Source organism: Physeter macrocephalus, chromosome 10 (genome assembly GCF_002837175.3).
Source record: "Physeter macrocephalus isolate SW-GA chromosome 10, ASM283717v5, whole genome shotgun sequence".
Taxonomy (NCBI): Eukaryota; Metazoa; Chordata; class Mammalia; order Artiodactyla; family Physeteridae; genus Physeter; species Physeter macrocephalus.
The window spans coordinates 15,518,042-15,530,465 of record NC_041223.1 but is presented as its reverse complement, the minus strand read 5'-3'; the positions used below and the strand labels follow the sequence as shown (position 1 = coordinate 15,530,465).

General features: G+C 41.6%; 1 protein-coding gene across 2 annotated transcripts in view; it reads left to right on the top strand.

Moving 5' to 3' along the window:
• The window catches only part of PLEKHG1 (pleckstrin homology and RhoGEF domain containing G1), a 176,306-nt gene that overhangs the window by 71,440 nt on the left and 92,442 nt on the right, over window positions 1-12,424 (top strand). For both annotated transcript variants that reach the window (XM_028494329.2, XM_055087438.1), the window contains exon 2: window positions 9,181-9,689. In XM_028494329.2, the coding sequence (XP_028350130.1) occupies window positions 9,282-9,689 (408 nt within the window). In that variant the 5' untranslated portion in view covers window positions 9,181-9,281. The remainder of the gene's footprint in view (window positions 1-9,180; window positions 9,690-12,424) is intronic.

The window sequence follows — 12,424 nt, the reverse complement described above, 5'->3', positions numbered from 1 at the left end:
GGTCTGCACACCAGGGGGAAAAAGGCAGGGAGAAAGTTGCCAATCAGGTTTTTGTAAAGCCTTTGTGTGTTGGGTTTTGAGAGATAAAAGCTGACTCATGCAATATTTCTACGGAAGGAGCTGCACAGACTAGTAAAGGCTTCTGGTTTTACCTGACTGAGCTCCCAGTGAGGTCACTGCATCAGCTGAAGGCAGACAATGCGGCTCAGCCTGGGTAGAGCCCAGGTAGGTGCAGATGTGGATGTACCCGGGGAATCCATGCCCCACACCCTCGGTCCTTCCCCCTGGAGCAGCCGAGCCCGTCAGCTTTGGTGAGAAACTGTCGCAGGGGTTTTCTCCACCACACCGCGCAGGGCCAGCAGCTGGCTTGCATGTATTACAACTGTTCTGTTAGGAGCGCGAGGGACTGAAAAGAGTTCTCCAACAGTGGAATTAGTCTAGAAGGTGAATTTTTTTTCCTCCATCTGAACTGCAGTCTGCCTTCCAGGGTGTTTGCCTTGTTTTGGTTTGGATTTGATCTTCCCTTAAAGTTAGGTTGAAATAATCTAGAGAGCTGACGTTGGTGACTCTGGGGGAGAAAACTAAAACCCTAACTGTTCGTGCAGCGACTGCTGAGTACTTTCATGCGCTTTCTTTATGAGGTTCATGCAGGTTAAGCGGGGGGAACAAAATCAATGTTTGCAAATTTTATGCTTAGCAACTGTAGTGATGAAACAGCCTGAGTCTGGCGGTAACCAAAGTTGACTAAGTAAATGCAGTTTCCACGCTGAGTGTTTTTTGGTAAGAAATCCTTTTGTTAGCAGGAATAATTGGAGAGGAAAAGGGCATGGATTGTAGTCAACGCTGCTGCACATTAGAATCTGATTTTTTGGTTGTTTTTTAATTATTTTAATTTAGCGTTACTAATATATTTTAGAGAAGCTGTATATATTTGGCATTCCTTTTCATTAATCATACTGAACGTAAAATCAGTTATTTTAATTTAAAATATTTAAATATTTGACACCAGCTGAGGTTGTGAGTTTTAATTTCTTTAAATAACTTTTTCAGATTATAAAAGTGATACACTTATTGAGGAAAAGTGATATTTACAGATAAATGTCAAAAGAAAAATCATCCATTCTCCTATCTGGTAAAACCAGTGTCAGTATTTTATTCTGTATCCTTTCAATCGTTTTCTCATGTGGATAATAAATAAGTAGTATTTTAAATCCAAAATTGGGATCATATTGTACCTATGTTTTATAAGCCACCCATGTTACTCAGCTGTATATTAATGACCATTTTCTACACGCTTAAGGATTTGAAAGGGCATGACATCTAACGGTTTTATATTGTATTTTCTAGATGGATTTATTCACTCAGATCTCTATTGTTAGACACTGAATTCTCTTCCTCCTCTTTTTTTCTCTGAGAAAATGTTTAGCGTACTTTATGGATGGTTTACTTTCTCAGAGTGCTAGTGTTAGTTATTTGGATTTCTCCTCTTCTTCCTCCTCCTTTTTCTTTAAGAAATGTTGTTTAGCCTAAGCCTCCCTCTCAAGCGCGCAGAGATGTTTTTGGAACTGAGCGTGCTCAGTGCAGATGGAGCCTGTGTATGTAGCTATCATTGTTTCCTAACTGCCTTGAGACTGATATTTCCACACGAACAGGAAGGAAGCTGGAGCATAGATTATGATTTAATCTGAATTAAAAATAGAGGTTTTTGAGTCTTTGGCAAAGTCAGTGATATATATTTCATCATCTAAGACCTGGCATTAGTGGACTAGAGAAGAAAATTGCTATTTTGTGGTTACTGCTTGTCCTGTGATTCCAGCTAGGAATGGGCCACGCAGATGTGGCAGCCAGTGACTTGGGGTTGATTTCAGTATAGGAGCTGCATCCCCACCGTTGGATGGCCCGGGAAAGTCATCTAGTCCAGCTGCCTCACTTATGCGTGAGGAAACCAGAGACTCAAAGATTGCAGTACAAACCTCCATGGTACAGAGCCAGGGCAGAAAGGCAAATCCTCTGAAGGAGAAACTGTTATGTCATAACTTGATTTCTGGCTGGCCCTCTGAGCTCTTTCTGCACACACAGGTGGGCACATACTCTTTCCTTCCCACACACACGCTATTGGCACGTTGGTATCATGCACTTTATACAAGTAGCTTATGTTTAGTGCTTCATTTCCTAATCTCTAAGCTCTTTTTCTGCCCTCTTGTATGAATCTATAGCCAAGTATAATGGACTAGAAATCAGAAACCATAGTCTCTGATTCACTGTTCAGGTTTGAGCATGATGTTACCTAACCTCTCTATCTTTTTTCCCATCTATAAAATGTTCTAAAGGTAATGACACATGTGAATGAACTGCGAGGGTTTGTGTGAGGGGGAAGGGGTGTGTGTTTTGTTTTGTTTTTTAAGGGTAATTTTGACAGAGAGTTAAAGCACTGGCATTTCATGGTAAGGCAGATCTGTTATAACAGAGGCTGTTCTGGTTATCTCTCGTTGCATTACAAATCGCTTCAGAACCTAGTGGTTTGGAACAACAGCAATCATTTCTAATCTCTCAAGGTTTCTGTGAGTCGGGAGTTCAGGAAAGGCTCTTCGAGGTGGGTCTGGCTCAGAGTGTCCCAGTGCTGCAGTCAGACATGACAGGGCTGGGGTCATCTCAGAGGCTGCTCTCTCACACGTCTGGTGCCTGAGCTGGAATCTCTCAGACAGCAGGGGCCAGATCAGCCAGCGTCCCTTCAGCTTCTCTCTGCATATCAATGGGGTCTCACCACATGGTTTCTCCACAGCACATCAGCTTCAGGATAACCAGTCTTTTTAATGGGGTGGCTCAGGGCACATCCAGACCCACTTATTGCAAGGCCCTTCTGTCTTCGTGCTCTGCCATACTGTAGGGCATTGGTGTCATGTTCATGGTTCAGGCAAAGATCCCTGCCACATCTGGGTCCCCGCGGGAAGGGGGAAGAATGTGGAGGACCAGTGTCTGATGCTTGAAAAGCGGACCCCCAGAGGGACACATATCTTTTCCACAGGTGACAACTTGACCACATGGCCGCATCTAATGACAGGAGGCTGGGAAATGTGCTCAGCTGAAACTCTATTCACTAAAGAAGAAGGGGGAGTGGGTTTTGGTGGACAACTACCCATCCCCCTGAAAGTAGAGTAGCTTTAACCCCACCCCGTAATCTCCTTCACCTCCCACACCAAATCACCTCCGAAAAGCAGATAGTAAAAGTAAAAAAAGCTGTATTTACATGAAGAGCCTTAAGGGAATTCCCTCAGGTCCTCTTTTAACCAAACTGACATGCCTGTGACCTCAATAGATATTCTGGAGTCACCACCTTAGCTAAGGCAATTTAGCTAATGTATTAGCTGCATTAATTAGGGCTATCTAACTCAATCCCTACTCAACTGCAGGAGCCATTCATTGCACCTCTTAGTTTTCACTGACTGGATAAGAACCAGTTAGTAAATTATCTGAATATTTAGTATCAGACTTTACAGCCCAAAGAGATCTTTGATTCTCTTTCAACCCCTCACCTCTTGTTTGAACAAAAGCATTTTTGCAAAGCAGCTTTTCCTATCCTTGATCTTCTTGTCCAAATTTTTGCTTTACTGACTCTTCAATGTAACAAGACTTTTTAAAATTATTTATTTTGGAAAATTTTTTAATTTACAGAAAATTTGCCAAGATAGTTAAGTGTTTCCGTATACCCTTCATCCAGCTTCCCCCAGTGTTAACATCTTGCATTACCGGAGTACACTGGTCAGAACTAAGAAATTAACATGGTAAGAAGACGTTTTTACTTCTTCATTACCAAACAGCTACAAATAAAAATGAAAATCATGTTCCTTAGATTGAACACTCTGAGCAAACACATGTGTAATTGTAGCCTTGGACTTACCATTAATACAAGAATCATGTTGGTATTTTAGAAAACCAAGAGGTTGATACCTGGTAGCTTTTATCTACTGAGCCCTTCACCATTAACTCAGAGATGTGTAGAGGAGAATTCCTCAAATAGTTGGTGTTGTCTTTGAAATATATAAATGAATATCTTTATAACTTTGACTCAAAAGTTTGTTTGTTTGTTTGTTTTGTGAATCATCAAGTCAGTTTACAACTTTGAGGCTCTACCAAAGACTGGCTCTATATTAAATGAACTTTGCTGGCTGATAGAATAACTTCTTGCTTATACTTTAGTCCCTCTGTTTCCTCCTCTTCACAGAGAGTGTAATAAGGAACTACATAATTTTAGTTATTCACTGGTCCTGAGCGCTATACATCCTCTTGATGTCCATGACTGTCCTGCCAAGGAACTCCAATTAGGTATTTGAAGTCTAGAATAGCAATGAGCAGAATTTGGAAATCCTGATCACTCCTCCTCCCAGCTGTGCATATAGTTTTTTTTTTTTAATTCATTCATTCATTCATTCATTTATTTTTGGCTGCATTGGGTCTTTGTTGCTGCGCGCGGGCTTTCTCTAGTTGCAGAGAGGGGGGGCTACTCTTCGTTGCGGCGCACGGGCTTCTCGTGCTGTGGAGCACGGGCTCTAGGCACACGGACTTCAGTTGTGGCACATGGGCTCAGTAGTTGTGGCTCTTGGGCTCTAGAGCGCAGGCTCAGTAGTTGTAACGTATGGACTTAGTTGCCCTGCAGCATGTGGGATCTTCCCAGACCAGGGCTCGAACCCGTGTCCCCTGCATTGGCAGGCGGATTCTTAACCACTGCGCCACCAGGGAAGTCCTGTGCATATAGTTTTGCCTTGCATTGTAAAGCTCTCCTTGGGGGTTGTGACAGGGTGTGGTTGGCTGTGGCCCCATCAGTCTCCCCTCCGACTTGTAAACATGGTCAGAGAAGCATGGACTTTTCCTGCCAATGAAAGTTCTGCTTCACCCCTGAATCAGCCTCAGAGGCAAGTTAGAGCCAAGAAGTGCTACTTTGGATTCTGACAGTGACATTCCAAAGGAGGGCAATTAAAATAATGGACGTTTGAAGAGCAAACAAAGAAAAGCCAAGGAATTCAAGCTCTTTTGCCTAGAAAAAAATTAGAGAGGCTTGTCATGAAGTAAGATGTGTGAAAGTTTTCTACATGGGAGCCATACAGCCATATTGTTCTTTTTATCGAGAATGGGACAAGAAGGAATGTTTTTATTTTGATGGCTTTTAAGCTACAGTACGCCTAGTTGTGAGAATCAAGGCCCCTCTACACGTGCTTCCGCCACCACCACCTCCAGGTTTACCAAGGGTCAGAAGGACCAAGACCCTCAAGGCGGGAAAATCAGCTTACTTTAGGGTATTCATGGTCAAAAGATCCACTAACATGGGCCATCAGCAATGACTGGCAAGTTCTCGGAAGTTGCTGTATTATTAGTCCTGTGTTTGAGGTCTGGTAAGAAAAAGAGAGAGGTTTTGAGAAGGAGAGCAAAGCAAAGCAGTAAGTTACCCAAATGTTAACACAATCACCAACATCTTTCACTCAAGGTGAGGATAAAGCTTTCTTTTCTTCTTTATTTAAAATTTATTTATTTATTTATTTATTTTTGGCTGCGTTGGGTCTTCATTGCTGTGCATGGGCCTTCTCCTGTTGTGGCCAGCGGGGGCTACTCTTCATTGCGGTGCACGGGCTTCTCATTGCAGTGGCTTCTCTTGTTGTGGAGCACAGGTGCTAGGCATGGAGGCTCTAGCACAGCTGTGGCACGAGGGCTCGGTAGTTGTGGCTCGCAGTCGTGGCTCGCAGGCTCTGGAGTGCAGGCTCAGTAGTTGTGGCGCATGGGCTTAGTTGCTCTGCAGCATGTGGGATCTTCCCAGACCAGGGCTCGAACCTGTGTCCCCTGCATTGGCAGGTGGATTCTCAACCACTGCGCCACCGGGAGAGTCCTGGATAAAGCTTTCTTGCTCTACAATTTTCTTTCTCGTGTTTCAGTTTATCATGGGAAACCAGCTACCCCAATATCCAGTACACAGCCCTTGTCTCCCAATTCTATTTTCTCTAACTCATAACAATATTTTATATTAATGAATGGAGTAAAAAAAGATAAACTTCAAATTGTATTCACCTCTTCATTCACTATTATTGGAATAAAGATTGATAAGGAAGCAAGTTTAAATCTTACAGAATAATGTAATGATCTAGAAGATTTCTAGATTAGCATTGTCCAACTGAAATACAATGCAAGACACGTATATATTTTGTAATTTTCTAGTAGCCGCATTTTATAAAAAGTAAGATGATATCAGTGAAAATAATTTTAAGAAGATCTTTTAGTTAACCCACTATTCCAAAGTATGATTTCAACATATAATTAATATAAAAATTATTAGTGAAGTATTTTACACTTATTTGTTTGATGCTACATCTTTGAAAGCTGGCGTATATTTTCCACTTAGAACACATCCCAGTTTGGATGAGTTGTATTTCAAGTGCTCAATAGCACATACGGCTACTGGCTACTGTGTTGAACAGTGCAGCTCTAGAGATAAATATTAATAACTGATGAATTGTATTAGGAAGAATAAGCCAGACAGAGCGGAAACCTTAAATTATTTTGAAGGAGGTGAGAACAAGACTAGACAGTTTTTATGAGGTACATTTCCTTTTGTGAGAAAACTATAATTATCTATATAATCAACATAAAAAATGTTATCCATTAACAAGTGCAGTCCCCTATTATATGCCATTATATGACCTAGCTTTAAATTTTTCATTTCTGTCATTGGCAGTTTTGGAAAAGTATTTAATTTGGGGCAGAAAGCTTGGCTAAATACTAGAGATACCAAATATCTCAAATATTCTATTTTATTCTATTCAGTTGGCACTCTGAATGGGCTGGTCCAGTGGCCTAGAGCACAAGGCCTGGTATTGGAACATATGAAGCCTTCCTTGGAACCGGGTCCAACTGATGCTGGTATATAAGATTCACCCATGAAGGGATCCCTGTTGACCCGAGTATCATATCCCACTCTCTCCAGCCTTTGAAAGTATAAAAGGCACTATCAGCCTTAGAAGCCCAACATGGACTCCTCTAAAACATCTGGCAATTTTTTTGTTCCTTTTAATCCTTCGGTCCCAATATTGGCTGGCTAACTTGGAGTGAAAGTAAGTAAAGAAATGAATCTCTCTGTTGTGTTCATTTTTCACCATCCTGATAATGAATATTTGCCAAGAGTGATGTTACTGTCAAACATGGCTTTCTCTACGGGAGAGAAGGTTGATTCTCATCTGGTCGGAAAATCAGAAGTTGTCGTGGAGACCAGTGTATCCAAATCTATGGGGAATAGATCATCTAGACCTTTCCAGATGCTCTTCCATATAGAATAGTACATCCAACTTACGTTTGGTCCTAATTCATAGCCTCATTGGCCCATTGGGACCTTAAAGAACCCTTATATACTTCCCAAGTTAGTGCCCATTCCTGAAAGTGACGTCAACCTCATGGTTATGGTTGTGATGGATGCCATTGTGTGTCTGCTCCTAATCTGAACTGCCCAGGACTTTCTTAACACCAATCCCAAACATGGGTAAGCATCCTTTGCTGCAAACATACCTAAATGCCTGGCTGCTTCTTGGATTCTTCCAACACTCAAGTTGGATCTGGATTTTCAGCACAGGTGCATTTTAACTACTATAACCAATCCTTGTTTTATAGGCCATAAAGCTGTTACAGAGCAAGCAGAAAGAATATTGCAAACGCTTTAAGAATTGGGGGCAAATGTACCATGTGGTAGTGGTTATGCTGGTAATTTACTGATTTTCTGCATGTTTCTTACCATTCCTTCTTGTTGACCCATTAGTTCCCTTATTTGATATTCATAATTTTAATAATTGCAGTATAATCTTGCACAAATACCATGAATATAAACTATCTAGAAAAAGTCTAGATCTTGAAGGATATAGACTTGATGGGTTCTTTATTTTAGAAATATTGGTACCAGCTGTTTGATGATCTTTATTATCGAGTCAAGCCAAATTCATGTTCCTTTTGAAAAGTCGATCCTTAGTCTGTATTCTTGTTATTGTATTTGTCTTATTATAACCTTCCATACCTGAGTTTCACTCTCTTATTTTTCTAACAAGACCTATAGACATGGATTTTGGTGGATTTTGAAATGAAACAAATTTCTTCACTAATCACTCTCTTTATTGCGAGGCATTTTGTTTCTGTAAACCTGGGATAGCATTGCTAGGGGGATACAGTGTGGATCCTGCCTTTCAGATGAAGAAGATTGGAACTCTGTGTGTTTCACCAAAATAGCTTCTGCAAGTTTAAAGTCCATGAAAGGTCTTTTTTGGACCCAAGATTTAAGTGCTGTTATTTAATTGCATGGTCACACTGTCATGTTATTGAACTCTACGTGCCGATCGTGTAGTTCATCAAATATACTCTGTAACAGCGTAACTCCATGTATACCCCAAATGGAATGCCAGCTTTCAAGAAGAGATTTAGAGAAATGTTCTGATGGGATGGTTGAGTTGTAACGGGGATGTGAGTCTCAATATTTTGGGTTTTCTTACCCAGTATTAGAAAATTATTGTCCATGTGACACTTTCTTTAATGCTGTGTACAAGTAAAGTGTAAAATTGTCAGCGTCGTTAAGTCAAGTAGTGGTGCTTCCAGGTTGGTAGCTTAAAATTTTGTGGAATTATAGTGGAATACTTAAAATCTAAAACAGTGCGTCTCAGAATACCATAAGAATCACGTAGGATGCATTTTAAATACATAAGCATCACCTGTGGTGCTTGTTAAAGCTCTAGATTCCTTGTGCCCTGAGCCCTGAGCCTTGATTTAGTAAATCTGGACTAATCTGATCTATTAGTCATGCCAGGTGCTCACACTTCGAGGCCGTGGATGCAGTGCTTCTCAAACTTTATAAAGTGTGTGCACATGGCATTGGCGTCTTGGTAAGACGCAGGCTGACGTTCAGTAGGTCCGAGGTAGTGCCGGAGACTCTGATTCTGATGCATTTCCAGATGATGCTTTAGAAACTCCAGCTTTGCAACTCAGCGTCCCGTGGGTATCTTTACATTTCCATCTGTACCTAACTTGCTATCTTTTTGCTTTTGACCCCATAGATTGAGCTAGGTTTTAACCGCCTTTAAACTTTCTGCCTGATAGAATTTTAAAATACTTGCCTACCTTGCTTATCTTGTCCTCGTTCTTATTTATTTTTTTTCACGTGTCTAGATGTGCACCGGTTGCGCCTTGAAGCGCCGTCAGCTGTAACACAAGCTCCAGATCGCAAAACCACAGCCAGGCCCTCCCGCTGCTCCCAGGAACTGAAAGCCATGGAGCTTTCCGACAGCGACCGGCCGGTCAGCTTTGGCTCCACGTCGTCCTCGGCCTCCTCCCGGGACAGCCATGGCTCCTTTGGCAGCAGAATGACCTTAGTTTCAAACAGCCACTTGGGCTTGTTTCCCCAGGATAAGGAAGCAGGGGCCGTAAAGCTGGAGCTGATGCCAGCCAGGCCGTTTTCCAGCAGCGAGCTGCCGAGGGACGGTGCAGCCGGGCAACAGAACCCGGACCAGAGCAATGAGAGGCAGCCCTGGGCTCAGCACAGAGTGGAAACCAACGCGGCGACCGAAGCGGGGGCAGAGTCGGCCACCAGCCCCAAGCTGCTCTATGTGGACAGAGTTGTGCAGGAGATTCTGGAGACCGAAAGGACTTACGTGCAAGATTTAAAAAGCATCGCAGAGGTAAGGCAAACTGTTGGCGTTTGAAGTTTGTCCTGCAGCACCAACCTGTTCGCAAAATACAGAGCAAAGCCAGGCGTCTTCTAAGATGCAGGAGTGGTGTGAATGTTTAAACAGATCATAACTTGAGAAACCCTAGGGCCATCCCCTCTGTGTTAAGATCCTCTTCATATTTGCATTCACGAGTTGATTACATGCTCGGAGCAAGAATGATGATACCAGTGCAGACACCGGTGTGTTGTGTTAGTGAATCCTGCCCCAAAGGTCTGAGAGTCTCTGGCAGAGAGTGGAGCAGAGGATGGAGGCTTCCCGACTTGCAGATGTCAGGTGTGTACTGACTGAGCCCATCAGGCTATCTTCGCCTTAATCACAATTGTCTCCTGGTGTCTGGAGCTTCCAAAACCATAGATACCTGTGTCTCACCTCCAGAGACGGATTTCCTGGGCCTGGGGTGTGGTCCGCGGGTAGGAGGAAATTATGGAAGAACCCCAGGTGCTTCTTCTGTGCAAACAAGCCTGGGAATTACCGTCTGATGGTGTTTTCTGTATTGGTTGGTATTTGAGGGAAGGTGGTGAAAGAGAAAAACCCTGGGCTTGGTCTTAGGCGTTTACTTTTCTTTTATGGTAAGCAAGTTTGCATAAATTCTTTGACTCCCTGAAAATTGAACTCAGCTCAGGTACCAGATCGCAGACTCTGGAAATTCAATTATTAATTTGTTGCTGTTGTTTTCCCTGTATCCTTTCTCTTTTTTTTTAATTTTTATTTTATGCGGGAGTATAGTTGATTTATTCAATAATTAATTTGACTTTGATTTAGAGTTAGGTTTTCAAGGATAAAGTAAGAATTACCAGAGCCACTCGGATATTAATTCATTCTCAATTAATGATTTAAAATATTAGTATTAATAGTTCAAAGGCAAATCGATATTATTATAAAGCTACACTCCCTTTGCTGCCCTAGTACTATCCCAGATTCTTTCATGCGTTAGTGCCTACTTCCTGTTTTCAGACTTTTAATCTAAAATGTGTTTCAGAATAAAGTGGTGGAACATTTGCTGATGAGGACCTTCTCCACCAAATACATACATTCTTATAGCTTTAGGGGAAAAACAAATTCTAAGGCGCAGTTGTGTGTTGAGTTCCACAAATGATCGAACCAGACACTGTCTACTAAAAATAGTTATGACATAACTTCCCAGTAAAAATAGAAAAATCGACTGATGCTCAACCACAGCAATATGTGATACCAAATGTAGAATAAACCAGGCCAATTGTTTCTTTAATTTCATCAATGATGTCATTTGTACTTGAGAAGAAATACCTGTGAAACTGCCAAAAATTTTGGAACCCTCTCAGGAAATTTATGCTTGTCAAAGCTTTCTTTGGTCTGTCCTTTTTTCTTTCTTTCTTGGAAACTTTACCACTTCATCAAAACTCACCGTCCCGACAGAGAAACCTTTAGTGACTAAGCTGGGATTCTCTGAACACTCTTTTTTTTTTTTTTTTTTTTTTTTGCTGAGGCTGATTGACAGACCTTAGGTGAGAAGAAATAAGGTAAGATGTATATGAAAGAAAACAGATCAAGGCAGAATTTTTTTCTAAGAAAGTTTCAGCAGAAATTTTATTCCAAGCTCTCCAAATGTTCTTGCCTTTTTTCCTTTATCAGTGCATTAGCCATGTTTTACACTAGGGGTTAGTGGACTTTTTCTATAAAGGGCCAGATAGTAAATATTTTAGGTTTTCTGGGCCCTAAGCTGTCAGTCCTAACTGCTCAGTCCTGCCACTGTAGCCCAGCAGTAGCCCCGGACACTATGTCAATGAAGGGGCATGGAAGTTCCAGGAAAACTTTAGGGCTGGGCTGGACCCAAGGGCCCTGGTTCGCCCAGCCCTGTATTAGACTATGAATTTGCACCTGCATTTCATCAACTGTAAAATGAGACTAATAATACCTGCCTTATAGGGTTGTTATTATGATAATTCAATTTGATAATACATAGAAAGCTCACACGACAGCACCTGCAACGTGGTAAGCAATTAATAAGTGGAAACTATCATCATCACCGGCCTCTTCTGAATTTGCTGGTTGAGAGTGAACAAACCACTCTCGACTGGCCCAGTTATAGCTGTCTTACCTGAAGTCTTTCACAAAAATAAACAGATTAGTAATTCACTACAGCAGAAATTTAATTAGGAAAAAGTAAGTTAAAACGGGTGATTCCAACATTATTATTTTGAAGGCAATTGGATTATTTCTGAGGAACCCACGGAAAACCTGAGGTGACACGTAAGAGGGAGAGGAGAGATGAAGAAGGTTGTTGGAGGAAGGGTGGTTGGGAGAAATGTCCCAAATGTAGAAGGAGGCACCGGGTAGGAAGAAGTAGATTCTGCTTTGCTCCAAAGTCACCGGGATGCTTCGAGTCACATCCCCTCCCCGCCTAGAAAAGTGCAGAGTCTCTTCAGATCAGGATTGGTCACTGCAGCCTCTTCTTGACACACTTTTGTGTGTGACCACCTCTGTTTCTCAAGATCACAATTTTCACAAAATTGTGAAATTTTGTTTTATCTAGTTCTTTCCTTTATGGAGAGTAACCAATTATTTTCCAGCTTGCAGCAACCTTACCCAATAAAGACTGTTATGAGGGGTATTGTTTTAAAATACAAAGCGTCAACTCCTTTAAAAATCCATTTTTCTTTTTTTTTTTTTTTTTTTTTTTTTTTTTTTTTTTTTTTTTTGCAGTA